The following is a 27,891-nucleotide window of genomic DNA, read 5'->3' on the forward strand; positions in this document are numbered from 1 at the left end:
CCGGGCCCCGCAGTCCGAAGGCAGGTGGGAAAAGCGACGAGAGGCTCAGAAGTCTGAGCTCCCTGGTGAATGGTGGTGCTAAAGAGCCAGAGGAACTTGCCAATTTCTGGATCTCACTTCAGAGACCAAGAATCCCATTCTATCTGGAATTCTTCTTTCCCTCCCTTCCAAGTTCACCAGTTTTCCCTGTTGTGCTCTCTCCTTCGCCACACACTCTCAGAAACAGCAGAGCCTGTCCCACTGGAGTATTACTTCATCGAGCAAATTGAAAACATTAGCCTGTGCTCTTCCCAAGTGCCTGAATTCCTTCCCAAACATAGCAATTTGTCTTCTGATCACTCCCATCCTTCCAGCTTTCCACCAGTCTCTCCAAAAGTGAGGCATACCCATTTAGGTACAAAACCAGCTTCTTCCAACTCTATCAGACTCCTGTATCACTAATTACCCCTTCTTTCTCGGTTCCCCCTCTACTAGATTCTTCCCCTCAACCTATTAATGTATTCAAATCTCTGCCATATTTTTTTTCCTAATGATTTATCTCTTTTTTATGTATATATTTTTTTAGAGAATTAGAGTGCACAAGTGGGGGGAAGGGAGAGAGAGAATTTCAAGCAGGCTCCCCACCTACCACAGAGCCTGATGTGGGGCTCGTATGATCCTGGGATCGTGACCTGAGCCGAAATCAAGAGTTAGACGCTCAACTGACTGAGCCACCTGGGTGCCCCAGACTATCTCCTTTTAATTTAATTACAGTTTCATTTTCCTCCTTCCCTGCTTGTCCTTACTTCCAAAAATCTAGTATTCTGATGTCTCCACTTCCTCCTTTGTTATTACAGCCCAAGTCTGTGCTAGCTTTTTTAGGAATTAAATCACATGCTTGACCCATTTTAAGTTTATAATCAACTTGAATCCCTAGATCATTTTTAAGCAATTGTTGCCAAGCTAAATCCCTCCCATCTGGAATTTGAGCAATCTATTATTTTTACACAAACTTGAAAATGGAAGCTTACACGATTCCTACTAGTTTAATCTTAATGGTTTCTCAATTCTGTCATCTTCAGGTTTATGTCATTTACCATTAGCTCAACCCACTGCTGAACTCAGTTTGGGTTCTAGATCCTCTTGGATCTTGCAGAGATTTACTGGACACTTGGGCTAAGGGAGGTCACTGGGCTACCTCAAACTAGTTTTACAGGGATTGTACTTAGATTCCTGTGAGCCCTTTTGAGCAGTCTGTAAAGAACCCATCTGGGTCTGCCCATAACATTCCACTGAAACTGCTCTCCTTAGGGTCACCAAGAACCTCCAAATTGTTTTTCTTTTTTAAGTGTGCAATAAACCATATCACTTCTTTTTACTTAACCTTTTAAAAAAATTTTTTTTGATGTTTATTTTTGAGAGAGCACAAGCAGGGAAGGGGCAGAGAGAGAGGGAGACACAGAATCTGAAGCAGGCTCCAGACTGAGCTATCGGCACAGAGCCCGACAGGAGGCTTAAACTCACAAGCTGTGAGATCATGACCTGACCGGAAGTCTGACGCTTAACCGACTGAGCCACCCAGGTGCCCCTTAACCGTTTTTAGCACTGCCTTTGATGCTACATATTTCTCCTTCCTCACACCACAATGTGTCAATGGTCTTTGCTCCTCTAACAGCCTCTTCCTCAGGTTCTCGTCCCACCTCCATTCCTTCTTCCTCATGCCTCTTCAATGTAAGTGATTCTCAGGGTTCTGCTCTTGGTCCACTTTTCTACTTCTCATTCAACTTGCTTTTTCAATGTGATCTCATCCATCTACATATTGCAAAAAGATTTCCAAACCATTTGTCCAGTCCATACCTCTCCTTCCAAGCTTCAGTGTTATAGCTACCTCCTTATGGACATCTCCACATAGTAACCATAGAGCTTCAAATCACCATGTTCAAAACCAAACTACTTTTTTTTTTTAACTTGTACCTATGCCATCCAATATTCCCTATTTCATTCACTTACCCACAGCTAGAATCCCAATATTCCAGAGATCATGGGACACAAGCCAGGGCTTTCTTAGCCATTTTCTATAAACAGACTGATTTGAAAAATGTCACTAAATGGACATGGAACAATAAGGCTTCTGGTGTTCTTAGATAATTCATCTAAGATGTAACAAGAGACCTTGAAGAAACTAAAAGCACATACTAGGCTCAAAGTAGATGTGTCATATTTCCTTATGAGAAATTACTAAATGGTGACATTATAAAAATGTATATCTCCAAAATTCAGGCATCAGGAATTTGAAAATATATATGTCATGGCCTCTACCTTCATCAATGTCAAAATGTAGTTGAGAAAAATATTTGTATAGTTGAGAAAGATATGCATGACCAAATAAAGATTAATAGAAGAGATTGTGTAGATGGTAAAAGAGAACAGAAAGCTTGGGAAGAAATGACAGAACAATGTGTACTTAAATGGACCCTTGTAGAAAGGACAAAGTTCAGATAGATGGGGTAATATTTTCTAAGCAAGGTCACATGGGTAATGCAAACAATTCATATTGTGGTCCATCAGGAAATTATGTTAAAATAGTTAATAACCCTAATTACAATTAATGATTAATTATGCAGTTAAAATTGTTAAAAGACAAAATAATACCAAAAAATAAAATCAGAAATAGCAGATTTCGTTGGTATCCCACCAACATCCTCTCAGCACTTATTACACATATGCAGGAAAAAAGTCCTCTAAAAGTACTTGCAACTTTTCATCTGAAGACCTTCACGACCCCCGCGAAACAAGCCAGAAGTGCTAAGGAATACCCCTGAGAGCAGCCTTCAACCAGTGACAAATTGAAGTTGAAGGATAAATATAACAATCATGATAGGCTAAAAAATGTCCTCCAAAGATATCAGGCCCTAATCCCTGAAACCTGTGAATATTACCTTATATGGCCAAAGGTGTAATTAAGTATCTTGAGATGGGTAGATTATCCTGCACTATACAAGTAGGCCCTAAATGGAATCACATGTGTCTGTATATGATAGGAGGAGGGAGATTTCACACAGGCAAAAGAGGAAGAGGCAGTGTGACTACAGAGGTTATAGTGATGTAGCCACAAGTCAAGAAATGCCCCAGCCACCAGAAAGGGGACAGATTCTCCCCTAGCTCCTCTAGAGAGAATGCAGCCTGCTGACAGCTTAATTCCAGTCATAATGGTATCTGACCTTTGGACTTGTGAGAGAGTGAATTTCTATGAATGCTTGGCTGCTCAGTCAGTAGAACATGGAACTCTTGATCTCGGGATTGTGAGTTTGGGCCCCACGTTGGGTAGAGATACCTTAAAAAAAAAAATCTTTAAAATAAAATAAATTTCTGTTGTTTTCAACCACCAAAGTTGTGACAGTTTGTCAAAACAGCCATCGAAAACTGATAACACCAATATTTATACTAATCAATATGTCAATGCCCTCGTTCCTCAGAGGTAGGATGATTCTGAGGCATCTTCCACATTGCCTCCCAGAGAGCCACAAAAGGAATGAGCTCCACTTGCAAAGCTAACCTACTCATCAACCCACTCTTTCACTGTCCTCTTCCCAGTCTCACTTCCCCATCCCTCTATCAATGGTTACTAGACTCTTCTTTAAAATAAACCACTTGATGGGGTGCCTATGTGGCTTAGTTAGTTAAGCATCCAACTCTTGTTCTCAGGGTGGTGAATTCAAGCGCCGCGTTGGGCTCCACACTGAGCACGGAGCCTACTTAGAAACAACAACACTTGCACTCAAATCCTTGTGTATAAGTTTCTTGGGGCTGCCACAACAAAGTACCACAAGTTGTATGACATAACAGAAATCTATTCTCTCACAGTTCTAGAGGCTGGAAAGTTAGAAATAAAGGTGTTGGCACAGTCTGATCCTTTTTAGGGCACTGAAGGAGAATCTATTCCATGCTTCTGGTTACAGCTAGAAGTCCTAGAAATTCTTCAGCTTGTGGGTGAAAACTCTAATCTCTGCTTCTATCCTCCCATAGCATTCTCCCTATGTCTATGTCTTCACACGGCCATCTTCCCCTCATATTGGATTAAGGGATCACTCTAATGACCTCATCTGTATTTGACTACATCTGCAAAGCCCCTATTTCCAAATAAGGTCACATCCATAGCTACCAGGGATTAGGATTTTATCATCTTTTTGGGAGGCACACAATTCAACCTATAAGACCTTGACTCAGGGTCAAATGTTGGGACTCCAACCTAAGACAGTTATCACTTATTAAGCACTTTTTATATTTCCCTAAGTATAAGTTATTTCATTTTATCTTCCATAATCTTAAGAGATAAATATTAGCTCCATTTTAAAGTTTATGAATGTGAGAATTAGATATATAGTAAAATCTGCATTTCACCCAATGGGAAATGTAGTAAGATAATAGTCATACCAGTGGGAGTGCTTTTTAGGCAAAAGGGATCAAATGCCTTAAACTGTTTTTATAATCTGCTATATTATAGAACAGGAAAAAAATCAAAGAGGATTTTCCTAGGGTTTTGATGTATGTTATTTTCTATTTAAGATTTTTGTTGATAAACTTCTAAGACGTAACATTTCCTCTTTCTTGTCTTAGTTGTTCAGAGCCATTATTTACTGCTTTCCAAAATCTCCAGGGAAGGGGAAGTAGATTCCATGCACAAAGTCATGTACAGTTTCTGATAGTGCCTTTGGCAGCAGCAATTCCTCACTCCCCTCCCTGTACCAGACTCTGCTAGGAGCTCTCTATGAAAGAATGTTCTGTAAAACAAAGACACATTGTCTTTAGACCTCTAGTCTAAAGCTGCTGGGAAGTATAACTGAGCAGGGAAAAGACTATAGAAGTGAAACTCACATCTGAGGTAACTTGTATATCATCTCACACCTCCCAGAATGTGCTCTTGCTTATTCTAATGTTTTCTATTACACCTATCACCAAAGCTCAAGTCCTCTCTCTGGTTATGAGTTTAGAAATAGTTCATTCATTCATGGGCTTACCACATACACAAAAGACCTGTTTAGGTGGCATGTTTCTGATTGCTCTACTTCATTTTCCAAGTTGATGCTGCTGATTATAATTAAAATGCACTTGGGTGAACAAATGGATACATAAGTGAAATAAGTGGATATCTATGAATAGAATGATGAGGTCTTAGATGATCTAAAATGTATCTCCTACAGCTGTCACTCCAGAAAGAAGATAACGATTTGCCCCTAAGGAATCTCTTTCTTGGGTTCATTAGGGGCAAAAGGGACTTTTTAATATTCTATTTAGGACCTTTTAACGCCCAGAAAAAAAGGAAATTGGTGACTTCTGGAGGTAGCAAAAATGGGAAGTGAAGGAGAGGAAGGATGTAAGTGGAAGGGACAGGCTCCAAAATAGCTATATTTTAAACATAATGTAAGGATGTATGTATACATCCTTAAGATGTGTATATAATAAAATTATAGTTTTAGTGGGCATATGAGTTACCTATTTCTGCTTAATAAATTACCCTAAAACATGGCAACTCAAAACAATAAACATTTATTATTTCACACAGTTTCTGTGGGTTTGGAATTTGCGAGTGCTTAGCAGGATGGTTCTGGTTCTGGAAATTGCAGCCTAGATTTTGGTTAAGGCTGCACTTATCTGAAAACATTACTTAAGCTCCAGGATTAACTTCTAACATGGCTCACATGGCTCTTGGCAAAAGGCCTCAGCCCCCTTACTGACTGTTGGTAGGAAGCTTCAGTTTCTCACTATGTGAACATCTCCTTAGGGATGCTTGAGTATCTTCATGACATCGTAGCTGACTTCCCCTAGAACAAGTTATCCAAGAGAACAAGGGGAAAGCTCTAATGTCTTTTAAGATCTAGTCTTACGGTGGTGTTCAAAGCTGACTACATATTTAAGTCACGCGGGAGCTTCTGGAAACTAACAATACCCCATCACACACAGATAAAATCAAATCTCTGAGAGTGATGCCTAACCATTGGTGTTTTTTACTCTTTTTAAGCTACCCAGGTGATATAATTCAGCTAGGTTGAGAATCCTGCGTAGGGCACTGACTCAAATATAGCTGCACATTGGAATCACTTGGGGCAGGAATTGAAAACGCTGATTCTTGGGGCACCTGGGTGGCTCAGTCGGTTAAGCGACTGACTTCAGCTCAGGTCATGATCTCACTGTTCATGGGTTCGAGCCCCACATAGGACTCTACTGTCAGTGCAGAGTCTGCTTCAGATTCTCTTTCTCTCTGCCCTCACCCCCCGCCATGTTCTCTCTCTCAAAAATAAATAAACATCAAAAAAAATTTTTTTAAAAGAAAACACTGATTCTTTGGTCCTTTCACAGGCTGAATTGTGCCCCCCCCCCATTCATATATTGAAATCCTATCGGGGCGCCTGGGTGGCGCAGTCGGTTAAGCGTCCGACTTCAGCCAGGTCACGATCTCGCGGTCCGTGAGTTCGAGCCCCGCGTCGGGCTCTGGGCTGATGGCTCAGAGCCTGGAGCCTGTTTCCGCTTCTGTGTCTCCCTCTCTCTCTGCCCCTCCCCGTTCATGCTCTGTCTCTCTCTCTCTGTCCCAAAAAAATAAATAAAAAACGTTGGGAAAAAAAAATTAAAAAAAAAAAAAAAAAAGAAATCCTATCCCTAGTACCACAAAGTGTGACTGTACTTAGAGATGGGTTCTTTAAAGAGGTCAAATGAGGTCATAGGGTAGACCCTAATACTTTTAAGAATAGGGGTCATTATAAGAAGAGGAGATTAGGGTACAGGTTCAGAGATAAGACCATGTGAAGGAACCAAGAGGAAAAAACCACTCTACCAACCAAGAAGAGAGGCCTCAGAAGAAACCAACCCTGCAGACACCTTGATCTATAACTTCTAGCCTCCAGAATCATGAGAAAATACATTATAGAGGATAAATAAATAATCATGAGCCATCTAGCCTCTGATACTTTGTTATGACAGCCTTAGGAAACTAATACAGGGCCCATCCCCAGAATTCTGATTTCATAGGCCTGGATATAGCCAGGGATCAGGGTATTTTAAATGCTTGTCAGGTGATTTTAACGTGTGTCAGGGTTAAGAACCCCTGCTTTAAGGTGAAGTCTGACTTCACCTCTTTAAAAAAAAAAAAAACTCTAATCTTGGAAGGCATCACCTCCACTATTCAATTTGTTAGAAGTCACTTAATTCAGACCACACTCAATGATAGGGGAATCAGGGTTCACTTTTTAAAGGGGGACATATCAAATAATTTGTGGACACATTTAAAAATCATCAGTGTTGGGTTCAATGAACATTAATTGATTAATTTATTAGGACCTGAGTGGGCACTGGAATTCAAACACAAATTATTGTCCTGTCACTCAGGACTAAAGAAATTGGAATTTTTGTATAGGTAAGCAAGAGGCAATTTTAGGACATGGGACATTACGGGACTATGATTTTTTGAAACTAAATGTTCATGAAGGTGAGATATAAATCATGGATACTATGACATCTGATTTTCTCCTAAGCAGAGGAGAAAGGTTACTTTGTAACCATGTGATTGCCCATTCTTAAAACTGATCTGAACTGAGAAGTAAATATGGAAGTACAGAGATGGTAACTTATTCCATCTTGTAACCCTTGACACCTGGGTCATTATTTTTTATCTATAAATAATCAATAAATTTTTACTGGTTTATTGAATTAAGCTTAATTGATGAAGAAAAATCCTAAGTGTAGACTCATGTACCTCATTTGATTGTTGTAAACTTTGATTATCTTGGTTTTTCTGGTGTTTTTTGTTACCTTTTTTTTTTTTTTTAACATGGTCAACTCCTTTCTAGAATTTAGAGCAATCACAGAGGCACAAACTCTTTGACACCCATGACCTATACTCTGCCAGTTGAATTGTTGCATTTGATTTAGACAGTGTGTGTGTGTGTGTGTGTGTGTGTGTGTGTGTGTAATATTTTTAATTGATTTTTGAATTCCTTCAAGTGGGGCACACACTCGGTATTCATTCTCTAGTTCCCTACTACTTCTGTTGTCTAATATCCGTCAGCCATATTGGTCCCTAAAGGCTTCAGCATGAGACCCATGCATCTAGATTTAAAATTTCAGGATTATAGGGGCACCTGGGTGGCTCAGTCAGTTAAGTGTTAGACTTCAGCTCAGGTAGTGATCTCATGGTTCATGAGTTTGAGCCCCACATTGGGCTCTGTGCTGAGAGCTCAGAGTCTGGAACCTGCTTTGGATTCTGTGTCTTGTCTCTCTCTGCCCCTCCTCTGCTTATGTTCCATCTCTCTCAAAAATAAACAAACATTAAAAAATTAAAAATAAATAAAATTTCAGTACATAATATTATTTTGGCCTATTCTTACTTTCCATCCCAAGGGTGAACTGTTTCCAGTAGATCACTTTTGGTTGTAGGTCAAAAGTACTGTTTTGCTGGCCATGGCTTTTTGTGTGAATCAGTATCCCATGTGCGTTCTGCTAAACACTTGCTTTCTCTCTCTTCTTTCCCTTCTCTTCTAGTCGGTGTTCATGGTGAATATTCTCATTTCCTACATCATTCAATCCTCACATCCTCTATGATACATAGAAAAAAGCACAAACATGGAGGGCAGGCAGACTTTGTTTTTACTAATTTTTAAAACAGAGATAACAGTGCCTACCTGTGAGTGAGCTAATGTATGTATATATAGCACTTGGCCTGGAAAAGGTGTGGTAAGCTTAAAAAAACACTCCCTCCTTCTTAATGGCAAATACTTTCAAGACCTTCTGTGAAGCTTCTTGCACAGTCCTTCCACTTTGACTGTCTTTTGCTATCTTTATTCTTCTCAGTTCATTCATTTATCCTTTTATTAATTCACTTATCCTACAAATATTAATTGGCTACTTGCTCTATACCAGCCACTGTATCAGGGACTGAGAAAAAAGAAAATCATACCATCCCTGCCCTAGTTGAGCTTATGGTCTACTAGCAGAAAGCAGATGTTATAGAATCATACTAATCGATGTAAAATTTTCAAATTTTATAATTTTAGTTGTAATTGGTGCCAAAGTGTTAAGTATTATGACCCATCATAATAGTGGGATGTGGTCTTGTCAAGAAGTCATTGAAAGCTTTTCCTGACAGCATGATGACTGAACTGAGATCTGAAGGAAATAGGAGGTAATTCTGGTGGGTGTGTGGGCAGGGGGAAGATGGGGAATGATTATAGTTTCTAGCAGATGGAACAGCATGTGCAAAGCACTGTGATCAAAGGAAGCCCAGGCTTATTACTGGTCAGAGTTTCCTGCTTGCTGGCTTTCTCCCTCTCTCTTTCTTCCTTTCTTCTTTTCTTTCTCCTTAAATGCAGAGTATCATTAAAAACTTCCTCAGTTCTTAACACATTATCGTCATTCATCCCTACAATTCTGTTGCATTTTTTATTTAGCACTATATTCAGTTTTATTTCCTTTCAGCAATTCCTTTCTTTTCTCTTCCATAGGCAACTACTTTAATGCATTTAACATAGATTTTAAAAATGTATTTGTGTCCTTGTAAAAAGATACATTTCTGTTTTGTGTATAGGTATTTTTGATTTATATAAATGACATTGTGTTATCTCATTTCCTTTTTCACTTGACACTATGGAGTTTTTTTGTTTTTGGCGTGTTTATTTAATGTTTATTTTTGAGAAACAGAGAGACAGAGTGTGAGTGGCGGAGGATCAGAAAGAAGAGGGGAGACACAGAATCCAAAGCAGGCTTCAGGCTCTGAGCTGTCAGCACAGAGCCCAACATGGGGCTCAAATTCATGAATCACGAGATCATGACCTGAGCTGAAGTTGGACATTTAATCAAATGAGCCACCTAGCCGCCTCTGTGTTTGTGTTTTTTAAGAAGGCTCCAGGCCCAGTGCAGAGCCCAATGCAGGGCTCAAACTCACAACCCCAAAATCCAGACCTGAGCTGAGATCAAGAATCAACCATATAACCGACTGAGTCACCCAAGCGCTATGTTTTTATATCCATCCAGATTGCTCTATGTATCTAATCTCTTGCTGCAAATTGTTGCATAGTTCTCCTTTATGGCTCATCTTCCACTTATTATATATTTACTCCCACTGGATTGTCTCCAATTCCTTTCCACCTCAAACAACAACACCCACACACTTAAATGAGCATCCTCTACAATGTCCTCTTAGGGATCTGAGAGAAAACTCATTTGAAGGGTATAACCAGGAATGGAATTGCTGGGTCATAGGTTATGCATGCACTTGATATGACTGAGTCATGCAGAATGGGTCTCTACAATAGCTGCAGTTATCAGAGGTTTTCTGTTCTATGGTTACTTCATCCCTACTGCTCTCTAATGGAGCATCCTAGATTCCTCAATTCTTTTTTCTCTTCTACCTCTTTCATCCTTCACATATCCATTGTGAGCAAGCCACCAGGGTTCTATTCTCCCCCAATAGCCTAGACCCAGACTAGTTGACCACATTCCCTTCAGGAATTCACAACACTGTTACATACTAAAAATAATCATCATCTTCTAAAGGAGATTTCTGTTGTCTTTTCCTAAACATTTAAAGTACTATAAGTTATCTTTCAGCTCATAATTTGTACAATTCTCCATGGTCCCCTTTCAATTCACAAATATTTTTTAGGATTATCTATCACTAAGATGGACTGGAAACAGGTTGGACCAAAGAAAATTTTGACTTAGTCTCAAAAAAAAGGAATGTAAGTGGCTAAGTAACATGGCGGGGGGGGGCAATGGACAACTGGTTCAGCTTTATTACCAGTCAAAGGAAAGTAATTTAAAATAGTTAAGAATGGTTTAAAAATAACAAAAATTTAGGCGCACCTGGGTGGCTCAGTCCATTAAGCATCTGACTCTTGGTTTCAGCCCAGGTCATGTTCTCACAGTTTGCAAGTTCGAGCTCTATGTCGAGCTCTGCACTTATGGTGTAGAGCCTGCTTGGGATTCTCTATCTCCCTCTCTCTCTCTCTTTCCCTCCCCCACCTCTCTCTCTCTCTCTCCATCTCTAAGTAAATAAATAAACATTTTTAAATTATTATTTTATTTTATTTATTTATTTTTATGTTTTTATTTATTTACTTTACATCCAAGTTAGTTAGCTTATAATGCAACAATGATTTCAGGGGTAGATTCTTTAATGCCCCTTACCCATTTAGCCCATCCCCCCTCCCACAGTAAATAAACAAACATTAAAACAATAACTAAATTTTTTTCTATATTCTTTTCTATTATAAAATGGCTTCCTATTATACTTTTTGTAATCAAAATAAAGACATCACTAGGAAAAAATAAAAGGAAATATTTAACCTATCTCAGGTCTGGCCCCAAACGTTTCTCTCTCTTTCTTTCTTTCTTTCTTTCTTTCTTTCTTTCTTTCTTTCTTTCTTTCCTTCTTTCTTTCTTTCCTGTCTTTATTTTTTTTAATGTTTGTTCATTTTTGAGAGACAGAGAGAGCAAGAGTAGGTCTTGAGCTCACATGAACTCACAAACCCACAAGATCATGACCTGAGTCAAAGTCATTTGCTTAACTGACTGAGCCACCCATGTGCCCTGGCCCCAAACATTTCTGAAAATACTAAGAGTTGACAAGCTTTAATCCTTCTTCTGCCAAATTTATGTATAAACTCTCGTTTGATTATAGCAGTAGCTACTATTTGTAGAACCTGTCATTGTTTTGCAAGTCTGTCAATAGCTTTTTTTTTTTTTTTTAGAGAAAGGGAGGGAGAGGGAGAGGGAACAAGGGAGGAACAGAGGGAGAGGGAAAGGAGAGAATCCTAAGCAAGCCCCACACTCAGCATGGAACCCAATGCAGGGCTCGATCCCATACCCCTGAGATCATGACCCAAGCTGAAATCAAGAGTCAGATGCTTAACCTACTGAGCCACCCAGGCAACCCTAAATAACTTTGAAATATAGGCTTATAGATGCTTTTTCCTCCAGATGTAGCTGAATGCAGTATAAAAAATATTTGAAACTCTTGTTTCATTACAACTCATAGCTATGACATGTATATGGAAATAATTTCAGGAGGTTACCATTTAATCAATTTTTTAAATATCATAAAGATGAAAAGTATAAAAATTTTTAAAAACCTCCACTCTTCTTTTTTCATGTCTATCCTTTGTGACCTTTATCAAGCTAGATATGCAGTTTTATACATCACTATAATTATATGTAATTGTGTATCTCTACCTTTCATTTAATATTACATTGTAAAATTCCTCCATATTCATTTTTATCATTTTAAATATCTTCAGAGTCCACTGATATACTGGATATTCCTATACTTCCTATATTACTGGCAACTTCGGTAATCTCTAATTTTGAACTATTAAATACTTTGTTATAAGCATCTTTGTACAGCTTTTACTTTATTCTTTTGAATAATTTCCTTACAACAGATTCCCAGGAATAGGATTACAGTACATCTTAATATGTGGCATCATTTTGCTTCTCCAAAGGATCAGTGTGCATTTCTAAAGCACTTCATCTGTCTCTTGGTTTGTGGCTGTCCCTTTGTGGCTTACCAAACAGCAGCTGCTTTGTGATTTTACTGTCACTTTTTTCCCACACATATCTCACCCTGCTGAGTTAATCTGTAATACACATCCTTTCAATACTTGCTATCTAGCTATAATCCACAATTTTAGACCTAATCACCCCCTCTTACCAGCTGAGGCTTTACCAGGCATGCATGGAATTTAAACCATTTGTGGATGTTGAAAATGATTTCAGTAGCAATCCAAGTCACAAAGTCCCACAGAAGGTTGCTCTTTCTCATTGCTTTACAGAACTTTCTTTTTGATTTGGATGTCAAATTTATTCTGGGTCTTGTGAACCAATTTTCAGATGGACATATCGACCACATTTTTGTTTAATAACTTCATTATCAATCCTCATAAGTTCATCAAAGCTTTAAGATTAGTGTATAGTGAGGACAATTTATGGGTATTTTAGGTTTCACTAGTGCCTACTTATATGAAACAACTCATCTTTAGATTAAGCTTTTATCCATGGAAGATGAAATTGCATGCATTCAAGAGTGTAAATAGGAATCAGCTTCAGGCAGTTTCTGAACTATGACTTTGAGGATTATGGATATGATTAATCTATTGAGTTGTGAATTTCCTGTGGTCTAGATATGAATTTTGATAGCAGTTTTATTCATTCATTTATTTATGTATTCCTTTAATAAATGTTTATTGAACAGCTACTGTGTCCTTGGCATGGTGCTAGATATTATTGCTAAGAAGGTGAATAAAACAGACATATTACCCCTCCTCATAGAGCTTGCAGTGTAGTGTGTGTATGTGTGTGTGTGTGTGTGTGTGTGTGTGTGTACAAATGCCAGTCCAAAATGCTATATAAAATTAGAACTGTGACAGTGGCTATGAAGAAGAAAAGTGCTTTGAAAGCATATAACTAGAGTCTATGGTCAACTAGAGGGGAGGTCGGAGAAGGCTTCTCTGAGGAGGTAACACTAAAACTGGGGCGCCTGGATGGCTCAATTGTTTGAGCACCTGATTCTTGATTTTGGCTCACGTCATAGGATCGAGCCCTGAGTCAGGCTGTGTGCTGGGTGTGAAGCCTACTTGGGATTCTATCTCTCTCTCCCTCTGCTCCTCTCCCCTCCTCCCACTCTCTCTCTCAAAAAAAAAAAAAAGTTTAAAACTGAGTCCTGAAGAAAAGGTAAGAGTTAGCCAGATGAACACGGTGGGAAAGAGCCCACTAGGCATGGAGATCAACATACATGAAGACAAAGAAAAGGGCAATGTGTCTGAAATGTGAGGAGTTAGGAGAAGAGAAATGAGAAATGAGGCAGAAGAGACAGATAAAAGTCAGTATAACAAAAATCGCGGATCATCATGTAGAACATCCTAGATATACAAGCTTGCAGAAGGAGTTTTGTAGTAGCCAGGATGAAAAGAAGATCAATATGACTGGAGTTCAGGAAGTTTGGGAGAGAAGAGGGAAAGGAGGCTAGATAAGTACATGACTGTAAAGAGCTTTGTGGGTCATGAGAAAAATATTTTGTCTTTAACCTTAAGAAAATAGGAAGCCATTACATTTAGATTAAGGAAGAAGAACGCTCCCCAAGTATACTTAGAAAAAAACAGCCAAAAATGTAGAAGAAAAAAATGGAGACAATACAATAATGAAAACTGAGGGAAAAGTGCTTCTTTTAAAATGTTGAAAGATTAATAGGATGATGACTAAAAAAGCAGGGCAGTGGCATGACAGATTTGTGTTCATAAGAAAGTACTTTGGCTGAAGTCATGGAGAATTATTTGGATGTGCCCCCAAATGAATGTGAGGAGACCAGTTGAAGGTTAAATTTGTCACCCAGGAAAAGATGATGGCAGTTTAGTCTGGGTGGGTGGATATAGTGTGAAATGAATTAATTTAAAAGATACTTAGATTAGATCCTCAGACTTCATTCATTTTATATCTGAAAGTATGTAAAGATCTTTTCAGTTATCCAATTTCAGAGGATCTAATGTAAAGCATGATGACTATAGTTGATAACGTGTATATTCAAAAATTTTTTTTTTTTTAAATTTTTTTTTTTCCAACTTTTTTTTTAATTTATTTTTGGGACAGAGAGAGACAGAGCATGAACGGGGGAGGGGCAGAGAGAGAGGGAGACACAGAATCGGAAACAGGCTCCAGGCTCCGAGCCATCGGCCCAGAGCCTGACGCGGGGCTCGAACTCACGGACCGCGAGATCGTGACCTGGCTGAAGTCGGACGCTTAACCGACTGCGCCACCCAGGCGCCCCTCAAAAATTTTTTTTAATGTTTATTTATTTTCAAGAGACAGAGCTGTCCGCACAGAGCCCCAGACCCCGACGTGGGCCTCGAACTCATGAGCTGTGAGATCGTGACCTGAGCCAAAGTTGGATGCTCAACCAACTGAACCACCCGGGCACCCCACAGTGTATTATATTTTTAAAAAGAAAAAGAAAAAAAAGAAATATGGAAAAAATAAGACATGTAGGAAGTAAAAAAAAGTTTAGTAACTACTTTGTGTATTCCTAAGGCTATAAAACTTACCAAAACTTAAGTAGCTTAAAACAATGGAAATTTATCCTGTCACAATTCTGGAGACCGGAAATGTGAAATCAAGGTGTTTCTTCTGGAGGCTCTGAGGGAGAATTCATTTCATGCTTCCCTCCTCACTTACAGTAGCTGTCAGCAATTCTTTGTGTTCCTTGGCTTATAGACATGTCACTCCAATCTCGGCCTCCATCTTCACATGGCCTTCTCTGTGTCTCTGTGTGTCTTCTTTTTTTCTGTCTTTTTAAAGGGCACCCGTCACACCTACTTATGTCTAATCCATGAGAGGGAGTATGTCTAATCCAGGATGATCTCCTGTCAAGAGCCTTACCTTAATAACATTTGTAAAGATCCTTTGCTAAATAGTCACATTCACAGGTACTAGGGGTTAGGACCTGTACATATTTTTGGGAGGATACAATTCAACCCACTACACTTGGCTAAGGGGATAAGGAAGGGGGAAGCATCAAGGATGACTCTTGGGTATTAGGTTTGTGCAACTAGATGTACAGTACTGTTATTGAGTAAAATATAGACTGTTATAATAATAGATTTGGAGGAGGCAATTATGAGTTTAGACTTGTACATATTAGGTTTTAGGTGGCTTTGAGGCCACCAAGCAGAAATGTTGTGTAGACAGTTGGTATATAGGATCTGGAAAGACTGAGTGGATGGTGGTGGTATATATTAAGATGGAGAACAATGGAAGAACACTAGGAGAGGCTCATTTTAGTCATGTTATGTTTATGATGGCTAGAAATATCTAGGGGCACCTGGGTGGCTCAGTCAGTTAAGGGTTCAGCTTTGGCCCAGATCATGATCTCACAGTTCATGGGTTCGAGCCCCAGGTCAGGCTCTGGGCTGACGGCTCAGAGCCTGGAGTCTGCTTTGGATTCTGTGTCTCCCTCTCTCTCTGCCCCTCCCCCACTCATGCTTTGTCTCTCTCTGCCTCTCAAAAAAAAAGAAACATAATAATAAAAAAATTTTTTTTTAAATATAAATGCTGTTGAAAGATCAAGCAAGATGGTGACTGAAAACTTGCTATCGGATGAAGGACAGGAAAGCCATGAATGAGAGTCACAAATTGTGTACTGAAGTTAGAACAGAGTAAATGGAAGGTGAGGAAGGAGACAGTGTTAAAAAATTTTTTTTGGAAATAAACTTAAACTTAAAAAGTTGCAAACATAATAATAGTACAAAGAATATTCATATATATTTCCCAGATTTGCCTACTATTAACATTTTATCCCATTGATGATGTCTGTGTCTGTATATGTATCCAAATTTACATTTGAGAGTAAATTATATATATCATGACCCTTTATCCTAAATATTCCACTGCATATTTCTTTTTTTTTTTGAATTTTTAAAGTTTATTTCTTTTTAATGTCTTTTTTAATGTTTATTTATTTAAAAAAAATTTTTTGAGAGAGAGAGAGAGAGAACATACTCATGCACAAATGGGGAGGGTTAGAGAGCAAGGGAGAGAGAGAATCCCCAGCAGGCCTCCACATTGTTAGTGTGGAACCTGATGGGGGGGTTGGAATTAATGAACCGGGAGATCACGACCTGAGCCGAAACTGAGAGCTGGATGCTTAACTGACTGAGCTACCCAGGCACCCCTAATGTTTATTTATTTTTGAGTGAGAGAGAGAGAGAGTGCAAGCTCGATCCAGGGAGGGGCAGAGAGAGAGAGGGAGATAGAGGATCTGAAGCAAGCTTTGCGTTGTCAGTGCAGAGCCCAACTTGGGGCTTGATCTCACAAGCTTGTGAGATCATGACCTGAACTGAAGTTGGACACTTAACTGACTGAGCCACCCAGGTGCCCCTCCACTGTATATTTCTTAAGAATAGAAATATTTTATTGCAGAACCGATATAGTAATTATAAATTGTAAGTATCAATTATAGTTGTAACTATCAATATTTACATTGACACCTTTATTTAACCCACTGTGCATATGACAATTGTGTTGGTTGATCTAAAAATGTCTTTCATTGACTGTTTTCCTTTTCTCTACCTAGTACAAAATCAAGTTTAGGGACAGGTGTTACATGTAATTGTCAAATTGTTTTAATTTCTTTCATCTCTAACATGTCCACAGCTTTTCAATGGAGGGCTTGATCCCACCACGCCAGGATCATGACCTGAGCCGAAATCATGAGTCAGAGACTCAACCGACTGAGCTGCCCAGGGGCCCCCACCCCCATCATTTCATTTTTAAATAGAATTTTCTTCATTTTGAATTTGTCTCATGATTTTGTGTCTCATGATTGAGCTTATACATTCTCAGCCACATTGTGTCCTTTTCAGGGTATCACATCTAAGTGTGCAAAATGTATAAACATCTTTTTAAAGAAGCTTGTTTACCCAGGGAAACAGAGAGATAAGGTTGTAGCTATAAGCCAGTATTTCTCAACCTTAGCTGTAAATTAGAAGTATTTGAATAGCAGTGTAAAGGCTCCTTCTCCAGAGATGCTGACTTAATTCATCTTGGGTGGTGCCCAGACATCAGCATTTTTAAAACTTCCTAAATGTTGCTAACATGCAGCTAAGTTTGAAAAGCACTGCTCCAAGAGTGTGTGGGTGGTGATGGTGGTAATTTAACATGATAGAAGTTAAAGCATGTTTGAAAACTTTTTGGAAATCCAGTACACAAGAAAAAGATTGAGGATTGAAGAACTGTATGAGGAGTTTTGAGACCTTTTGTTTGAGGCCTTTGTACTTGAGTACAATTGTAGCAAAATAATATTATGGAATAATAGGACCATATTAACTGTTCAATAATGAAGGGAGGATCATACAGGTAGAATATGACAAATTGTATTTTGAGAACTTCTGTGAAAGATTTTCTTAGAAAATATAAGAATCTAATTATACTCATAGTTTTTCATATTTTAACAGTTAATTAATATTTTATAGCAGAGTTTAAGAATATCCTTTTTCATGATAATAGTTTCACCTCATTTATAGGAATGTACCAGGAATGTACCATAAATTTTATTTATGCCTAGAGATGTAATAATATAGTATCAAAAGTTTTTAATGTCAGGGTGCTGACAGCCAGGCTGCTGGCTGGCTTAGTTGGAAGAGCATGTGACTGTTAATCTCTGGGTCGTGAGTTCAAGCCCCATGTAGGGTGTAGAGATTATTTAAATAAGTAAAACTTTAAAAATTTGTAAGATGGCATAAGATATTACTTATCAGATAAGACAGAAACTTTTACCATTCAAAGTGGAAAACATAATCACTAACCACTAACAAGAATGACTGATGTAATTTATTGTGGAATACATATTATTATAGACAAAATTACAAAATATAAATGTGTTTAAATTTTGAGGTCTTTATTGGGAAAACAGTAGGGTTCTATGGGCTATTATGATTCATAAAACTTTTGCTGCTATCGACCAAGGGAGAGGAAGGAGATGTACTAAATAAACCATACTATAATACTATAGTTTAAAATACTATAATTTCATAATTTCATAGAGGGAGAAATAGAGAATAGCCAGAAAGGAGTAAGTTAACAAGTGAGTTAGGAAAGCTTTGAAAAGTTAGAAAGTTAGGAAAGTAAGAAAAAGAAAAAAGTTGAAACAAGATTGTGATTAGACTCTCTCTCAGCTAACCTCACTTTATCATCATATATGTCCTTATGTCTAGGTATCTCCTATATTAACTTAAATTTCTTTTATTGAGGTGAAAATTTACATAAAATAAAGCTATTTAAAAATGTGCAGTTCAGGGACACCTGGGTGGCTCAGTCAGTTGAGTATCATCAGGTCATGATCTTCAGCTCAGGTCATGATCTCCCGGTTTGTGTGTTCAAGCCCTGCATGCATTGGGCTTTGTGCTGATAGCTCAGAGCCTGGAGCCTGCTTCAGATTCTGTGTCTCCCTCTCTATGTTCCTCCTCTGCTCACACTCTGTCTCTCAAAAAATAAACATTAAAAATTAAAAAAAATGTTCAACTCAGTGCTATTTAGAACATTTGCAGTGTCATGCAACCACTACCTGTTTTCTAGTTACAAAACATTTTCATCACCCTATATCCATTAGGTAGTCTGTCCCTATTCCTTTCCTCCCCCTCCACTCCCCAGTCATTGTCAATCACCAATCTGTTTTCTTTCTCTATGGATTTACCTATTCTGGATAGTTCATACAAATGAAATTATACAATATGGATCTTTTGTGTCTGGTTTCTTCAACTTAGCATAAAGTTTTTGAGATTTCATCTATTTTGTATCATGTATCCATACTTCATTTCTTCTTATGGCCAAATAATTGTCCCTCGTGTAAATACCACATTTTGTTTATTCATTCCTCTGTTGATGGACATTTGGGATATTTCTGTCTTTTAGTTTTTATGAATAGTGCTGCTATGAATATCTATGTATAAGTGTTGCATGAAAATCTATTTTCACTTCTTTTGGGGTATATATCTAGGAATGGAATTACTGGGTCATGGTAATTCGATGTTTAACTTTATGGGGGAACCACCAAACATTTTCCATACCAGCCATACCATTTACATTTCTACTAGCAAAGTTTGAGGATTCTTTTTCCACATCCTCTACAACAATTACATTCTACTTTTTTGAATATAGCCATTCTAGTCTGTTTGAGTGCTGTGCCATTGTGGGTTTTTTTTTTTTAAGAGTTTATTTATTTTGAGAGAGACGTAGAGAGTAACCAGGGAGGGGCAGAGAGAGGGGGGGACAGAGGATCTGAAGCAGGTTCCTCCATGACAGCAGTGACCCCAATGCGGGTCTCGAACCTGTGAACTGTGAAATGATGACTCTCATTATCTGATGCTCAACCAACTGAGCCACCCAGGCACCCCTTAATAATTTTTAAAGTCATTGTGCTTTTGAATTTTTTTTTAACGTTTATTTATTTTTGAGAGAGACAGAGACAGAATGTGAATGGGTTAGGGGCAGAGAGGGAGACACAGAATCCAAAGCAGGCTCCAGGCTATGAGCTGTCAGCACAGAGCCCGATGCGGGGTTCGAACCCATGAGCTGTGAGCTCATGACCTGAGCCGAAGTCGGATGCTCAACCGACTGAGCCACCCAGGTGCCCCAAGTCATTGTGGTTTTGATTTACATTTCCCTATTGACTAATGATATTGAGCATTACTTCATATGCATATTAATAGCTATTAGCATATCTTCTTTGGAGAAATGTCTGTTCAAGTCCTTTACCCACTTTTATTTTTACTTAAAAAAAAATATTTGAGAGAGAGAGAGTGCATAGGGAAGGGGCAGAGAGGGAGAGAGAGAATACCAAGCAAGCTCCATGCTGTCAGTGCAGAGCCTGAGTCGGGGCTTGATCCCAGTAACTGTGAGGTCATGACCTGAGCCAAAATCAAGAATCTGAGGCTTAACCAACTGAGCCACCAAGGTGCCCCCTTTTACCCTCTTTTAAATTGGGTTGTCTCATTGAGTTGTAGGAGTTCTTTATATATTCTGGACACTAGATTTTTATCAGATATATGATTTACAAATATTTTCTCTTTCTGTATTAATTTTTCCGTGTCCTAGAAGTAAGTTCTTCTGAAAGATCTTGACAATAAATACATTACTAACTATGCCTTTGCCACTTAGTCCTTCCTTAAGGCCTTCAAATATTATAAAAGACACCTGATGTTTCTTAAACTGGTTGCTGGGTACAAGGGTGTCCATTTTATTTACGTATTTTACTACTACTCATATATAGGCTATACTCTCTCTCATATAAAGAAAAATATAAAGGCTTGACAATGCTGCTTCCTGTCATTACTATCCCATTCTCCTATTTCTGTCCTCTCTGTTCATTGACATACTTCTAGAATGAGTTGTCAATATTTTCCCCTTCATTTTATCTACAGCTAGTTCCTCTTTAATCCTTTGCAAAACAACTATGTTGCCCATCTTGAAATAATGACACCTTTGAGCCTCTGCCCCACCTCCATCTTTATTCTTTCTTCCTAGGCCATGTCACTAATGACTCACCTTGTTGCAATATGCAGATGACTCTTCAACCCGTGTCTCCAAACCCAAGCCCTTAACCCAAGTTTTAGAATTCTATCCTGGATATTCCCGGCCTTTTACTTTACCAGATATATTTCCCCTATTAATCAAGTTTTTCCCCCCCAATCCAAATCCCCATGTTTTCAAACCACATTAGTTTCAGTCTCAAGAGTTTTGTAGTAATTGCTGGTTCCTCCCTCTTCAATCCCTCCTTATAGCTGATCAATTATCATGTCTTGTGACTTCTAAACGCCATCATTTCCACTCACTGGCTATCACTCCATTTTAATCCATTATCACAGGGTGCTGGAATTATTTCAATAGCCACTCTGTGCCCGACTCCATTTCCTCTCTCCTTGAGTGATACTGGAAGTCTTTAAGAAAAGCCATATGATGTAACATGGTGCTAGATAAGAAAGGTAACTTAATATTATGGAAGATGAAGTGGAGAAGGGAGAAGGGAGGGTGAAGCGCTGAAGCCCTAAATTATAGCAACGGCGATAGAGAAGATGCATGAAAAAGCGTAAAGTCGACTGAACAAGTGGAGCTGGGAGGGCTTACATCTAATATCCTGTACTCTACTCCCATAAATTAAGTACGTCAAGTGAATTTTTGTTAAGCGAGTCAAACCCGTGCCTCTGTAAGAATTGTCACGCTCAGAGAGAGCCAACCAGCCTCCACCGTCCAGATGGCGGATCCCAGATTGGCCGCCTGAGTGTCAGGGAGTGGGCCTCTCTAGCTACTGTCTCTATGGTTCGCAGAATATCCAGTTCGGGGGTTTGACCGGGCCGGCGTTAGTGCGTGCGCGAGCTCTGGCGCGTGCCCGCTCTCCCGCAACTGCCAGAAGCCCGGGGTGGGAGGGGTGGGTCTGGGAACGTTGCGGCGGCGGCCGCCGCGGCCCCAGCCCCCAGGGCTATTCCCGGGCCGAGTTTGCGCCGGGGACTCTTCCGTCGTCTCCTCAGGCGGCGCTCACCCGGCCCTAGATGGTGGGTCCGGAGGATGCAGGAGCCTGTTCGGGAAGAAACCCCAAGTTGCTCCCGCTGCCGGCGCCGGAGCCCGTGGGCCAGGACAGGAAGATGATCCGGGCCACGGGCGGCTTCGGCGGAGGCGTCGGCGCTGTGGAGCTGCCGGTGGAGGAGGAAGAGGAGAAGGAGACGCCGCCTCAGCAGCTCCTTCGGCGCTACCTCGCGGCGGCCGGGGGACAGCTGGAGCCGGGGCTGTGCTACTGTCCACTTCCCGCTGGCCAACCCCGCGCGCCGCCGCCCCCGGCAGCCCCGCGCTCGGACGCCTGCCCGCGGGACTCAGGCTCCAAGCACCGAGGCGCGGAGGCGGCGGATGCCCGTGCGCCGCGGCACAGAGGCATGACCAACGGGGATTCGGGCTTTCTGCCGGGCCAGGACTGTCGCGACCTGGAGGAGCCTCGAGAGCTGGCCCGCGCGGGCGGCAGGGACCCGCGCCACCGCCGCCTCCCCCCGGAGGGGCCTGGCGACAAGGGCGCGGACGGTGAGGGCAGTCCGTCCGACTGGGCCGCGCCGCTCGAGCATCCGCTGCGGAGCTGCTGCCTGGCGGCGGCGGACGCCGACAAGTCCCAGGGTGCGAGCAGCGGCTCGGGGGGCAGCCCGGCCAGCGACAGCAGCAGTAGCGAGGACTTGGAGCGGCCGGGAGCCGGCGCTGGGGGTCCACAGGAGGGCTCGTTGGCCGCCGCCCCCGCCGAGAGGACTAGCTCGGGCGCGGAGCCGCGCCCCGGCGTCTCGGACGTTCACGTGAACTCTCGGAACACGTTCGAGGTGAGCCGCGACCACCTGCCCCCAGCCGGGCCGCCGGTGCCCGCGCCCGCCGCGGAGCAGGGCGCCGCGGGGACCTCGGCCCGGGCTCGACGGAGCGGCGGTTTCGCCGACTTCTTCGCCAGGTACAGCGCAGGCTGCGCCGGGGCTCGGGGAGGGTTAGGGGTCGCGACGGGGACCGGTGCCAGGGCGGAGGTCGAGGCCAGGAACTGGCCGAGAGTGGCTTGGGGGCCGTCTCCGCGCGGGCTCTTGCTGGCGTCAGGACTTAGCTTTGATTTGTCACCGGCAAAGAGGAACTGGGTCTGCATTGTGTTGTGTGTAGGAGAAGTTGCCAACTTTGTGGGGAGCGAATCTCTCTCCCTGTGGGCTGGAGGCTATACCTGTTGTTGACACCTGGTTTCCGTGTATTCAGGCCTTGCCAGCGTGCTAAAGCCATAGCTGCAGTTTTGCTTCCTCCGGATAAGCAGACAACCTGCTCTGTTCTCGGTGTATTTTTACTGTACTACGAGGAGTAGGGTTGGGGAGTGGGGGTGAGCGCGGCGGTCTGTGTGTGCGGGTGTGGTTGTGAAAGAGAAAGGGAAGTCATTCTGCAGAGATGTCTAGTTGCGTGGAGTCTAGCTTGGGAATTCCTGAAATTAGAAGTGGTTATGTTTCATAGTGTTTATTTGTTTTAACGGCCTTTATTAAAATGCAGTCAGTTTGGAATTTACAATTTGATTCCAGCCCTTAAAAAGCCAAATGGCTATGGCGCTTTATCTAGAAAATCTCTCTTCTCTACTGCCAGATAGGCCTACGCTTTTTTTCAGCAACCTTTTAGTTTTTGATGCTATTGTATTTGTGTTTTACCTGCTATTCTTGAAATTGAGATATGGTGCTGGACATTGCAGATTTCAGAATAGGGCTTTGATAGGGATAAATAGTAAGAAATTACTCATCCTATTGCTCATTAACGAAATAGCAATTTTCCTGGAGTCAGATCTTGATATGCTTTTTCCCCCCCTTAATCTCTAGGCAAATAGGAAAGCATTCCCAACTTATCAACTCTTCCAGAGTTCTCCTGTGTTTTTGTTTCCTTTTCAGGGATCTTGATAGAAGTGAAAGAAACAAATTATACAGCTCAAGTTTTAGAGGATTATACAATTAGTGTGCATATTTGTAGACACAGGCACAATCTTCTCATTGTAATATTTTTTTCTACTTTATTATCCCTTATTTTTCCTGCTTATATAAATTCACAAATAATTTATAAAGTTTTTAAATCAAGATTGGGAAATCGTAATCTTGTGTTACTCATTGGGTAAAATATATAGTAGTGAGATCTATGTTTGTGGGTATAGTTGCAAAAACATACTTAAAGCTTATAGTGGCAGTATTCTAAAAGCTCTCAAGGTGAACTAAGTTTATACATTTGTGAACTTGTGTGGCCTTTGGGTGGTTTACTGGTCATGTTTTGATGTCAGGTGTCAGGCAATTTTAGACTTGGAAGGGGCTTTGGAGATCACTAATTGAACCAGTGTACCCAGAGTGCCTGCTTTGTGCCACCACTGGGAATAGAGATAATTTGGACACTGGTCCCTTACGTGGTGGTGGAGGGCAGGCTACTAGGGATTAAGTTTGAAGACAAATATGTATATATACATCGCAATTTATGAATAATAGGGCAAATTTATTATAATACACTTTTTCATATTAACAGTAGGCAGGAATTTTGATATAATTAAAATTTTTCTTTAATCGATTCATAGGACTTCACTAATAGTACTTCAGTTAATAAAGCTATTTGACATTCACGTAGCCATATTACTCATGTGCATCAGAGCACTGAATTTGAGTCAAAACAGGTACCATGAAGTTAATTTCTTTAAGCCCCAGTCTCTTTCTTTCTTTCTTTCTTTCTTTCTTTCTTTCTTTCTTTCTTTCTTTCTTTCTCTCTCTCTCTCTCTCTCTCTCTCTCTCTCTCTCTCTCTCTCTCTCTCTCTCTCTTTCTATTTATCTATTTTGAGAGTGAGCTGAGGAGGGGCAGAGAGAGAAGGAGAGAGAATCCCGGGCAGGCTTTGTGCCATCACTGCAGAGCCAGACGAGGAGCTCCAACTCAAAAACGGTAAGATCTTAACCCCAGCCGAAGTCAAGAGTCGGATGCTTAAAGGACTGAGCCACTCAGGTGCCCCTAAGTCTCGGTTTTCTTAATTGAAATCTGAATGTCAAGATTCTAGATGTCATTACTTCTTTGTATAACATTCTTGGAAAAGGGCACAGTCACATTTAACCAAAACCTTAACTGAATTCTGAACACCCTAAAGGCAGAGACTATGATACTTTCTGAATCTACAATATCTAGTAGTGGTATGAAGAACTTTGCTCAAGTTGTGTTGAATTGGAAACTTTTATGGACTCTTTGTCTATTATTCTCTAGGTAATTTTGAAGAGATCTTCTATTCCTGGGCAGAACGATCAGAAATTTACCTTGCCCTGACAACCTGAGAGGTTTTTTTCCCCCCTTCGTGTGTATAATTGTCATTCTTAACTCGGAAGCTCTAGATAAGGGCTCCCTTTGGAGATATCTTGTTCTTGGATGTACTCTTGTTCTTGGGGGCAACCCCTACTGCAACTTCATTTTTTTGATGAGGAAGCGCACTATCTACATAAGGTGGTTTCGTTAGCTCATGGCAGAGATGGAATTAGAAGCCAAGATTCCTGATTTTCAGACCAGGTTTACATTTGATCATAATTTGTATTCACCTGTGGCTTTTTTTTTTCCCTCTCTCACCTGATTGTCCTCCATCTTTTCCTTCTTTCCACTTCCTCTCTTTTCTTGGCAAAAATCTGTCATAAATACTTTTAAGGAATAGTTTCACATTTGCTTTAAGTAAAGAGGGGAGTATTTTACAGCAGGATATCTATTACTACAGAGTTATCTTAAAGTTTTCTAAATTGACAGAAGCTTCATTGAGCAGAGTAGAAATTATGTAGGAGCTAAAGGAATTTGGTCCAGGGTGAGACTGCTCTATCCTCATCTCCTGCTTTTTCTCCCCTCCCTTCCATTCCAGGTGAGGTGAGTTATTTTTCAGTCCCTGTTGGGCACTTGCCTCAGCTTCACATGGGCATCTCTCTGTGAATTGTGACTTGACTATGGGAGCCCCACAAGTAATATTCCCTCAGATCCTTGGCCTTTTCCTGTCGGTAAATGTTTTAAAATGTTAGGTGACTACCACTATCTCTACTATCACCAACTTAGCAGTGAGAAGGAGATGAAAACTTCAAAAAATCTCATTTCCAGGTTAGCCTTCATTCTTCGAGGATCTCTTCATTACTCTTTTAAAAATAAATTTAAATTATTTTATGGGTCCTTCAGGCAAATTCATGTCTTTTTTTTTTTTTTTCAAGCTAGAATGGTTTATTTTTCAGGTAGATACAACCCTTTATAGATGTATTTTTTAAGCCATTTAATTCTCTTGCGTTTTCTTCAGATTGGCACAGTTATGGTTATTTAGAAACACACAGGTATCTGTGTCTCCAGGTAGTGCTGAGATATATATATATATATATATATATATATATATTTTTTTTTTTTTTTTTTTTTTTTTTTTTTTTTTTCCCCACAAAGTCTTCATGTGAATTGTGAGAATTTGGTGGCCTTAAAGGGCATAGCTAATATTGAGAAGTATTGAAGACTCTTTCCTTCTTTTTAAAAAGAAAGTTGACTTTATAGATTATGAAACCTACAGATCCATGTAGCTTTTTCTAGAATTATTGACTTCTGAAACTTACTAAATGTTGTGGCAAAAACTTTTCACAAAACCCTTTTTATTATACTTAGGCTGCACTTGATCTTAGCCAAAAGGCCGAGAAACGATCGCACTTAGGCTGAATAGTGAATACGAAAGGCTTTTTTAGTGATTTCTTTTTGTATCTATACAAACTCCATTCTCCACGATATGAAAATTATTCAGAATATATATTTTTGTTACATATGATATTGAGAATTTTAAATTCCTACAATTATAATTTTTCTTTACTTAACGTTCTCAGAAACAACAAGATGTACCACATTCATTTTTCACCTAGAATTTACACTCTTTGGCAAAATCATAATTCACCTAATTAACATAATTCACAAGCCATCATAGATTTCTGTCAGGTAGGACTCTCTTATTTGTTGCACAGTGTATATTCCTCCCAGCCGACTAAAATAAAAACTACAGTGGGGCGCCTGGGTGGCTCAGTTGGTTAAGCGTCCGACTTCGGCTCAGGTCATGATCTCGCGGTCCCGTGAGTTCAAGCCCCGCGTCGGGCTCTGTGCTGACTGCTCAGAGCCTGGAGCCTGTTTCAGATTCTGTGTCTCCCTCTCTCTCTGACCCTCCCCTGTTCATGCTCTGTCTCTCTCTGTCTCAAAAATAAATAAACGTTAAAAAAAAATTTTTTTTAATAAAATAAAATAAAATAACTACAGTTTCAAAACCTATTTCTCGAAAAAACTTTTTTAACAAATTTTAACAAAGAGGCAAAATACCAAACTTCTGATAAGTTTTAAAAGATTTTTATAGCTCCCTAAATCAAGCTTTTCTTTTCTTTTCTTTTTTCTTTTCTAATGTTTGTTTACTTATTTTGAGAAAGAAAGAGTGCCTGCAAGCCAGGAGCAGGGGAAGGGCAGAAAGAGAGAGGGAAAGAGAATCCCAAGCAGGCTCCACACCCAGTGCTGAGCTGGTTAACAGGGGCTCAGTCTCACAACTGAGATCATGACCAGAACCAAAATCAAGGGTCGGGACTCTTAACTGACTGAGCTACCCAGGATGTCCAGCATTTCTTTAATATAGGGGTGGTGTAATTCTGTGTAAGGAGAATGAAGGAATATCTGGATCTAAATATTACATTTTTGTTACTACACAGAGATTATAAAAGTAAACATGAAAATAATCATTTCTGTGTCTGTAATGAAACTCCTTTGGACATTGTTTATATGTTAATATAAGTAAAATGTTTGAAATTTTTAGGAAAGCTGAAAAGAATATGTAATTAATTGCTCTAGAATAAAAAT

The 27,891-nt window shown here is 40.2% G+C and overlaps 1 protein-coding gene across 4 annotated transcripts in view; it reads left to right on the plus strand.

Annotated features, from left to right (window-relative positions):
- The first annotated feature begins 21,933 nt into the window (after positions 1-21,933).
- Positions 21,934-27,891, plus strand: part of TBC1D12 (TBC1 domain family member 12) — a 108,909-nt gene continuing 102,951 nt past the window's right edge. For 3 of the 4 annotated variants that reach the window (XR_009252467.1, XM_058697227.1, XM_058697226.1), the window contains exon 1: positions 21,934-22,981. Coding sequence is in view for 2 of the 4 variants with exons in the window: in XM_058697227.1 (XP_058553210.1) it covers positions 22,056-22,981 (926 nt within the window). In the remaining 2 variants the exon portion in view is untranslated. The remainder of the gene's footprint in view (positions 22,982-27,891) is intronic. The other variant, XM_058697228.1, reaches the window with a different exon arrangement.

This window comes from Neofelis nebulosa, chromosome 13, assembly GCF_028018385.1.
Source record: "Neofelis nebulosa isolate mNeoNeb1 chromosome 13, mNeoNeb1.pri, whole genome shotgun sequence".
Lineage (NCBI taxonomy): Eukaryota > Metazoa > Chordata > Mammalia > Carnivora > Felidae > Neofelis > Neofelis nebulosa.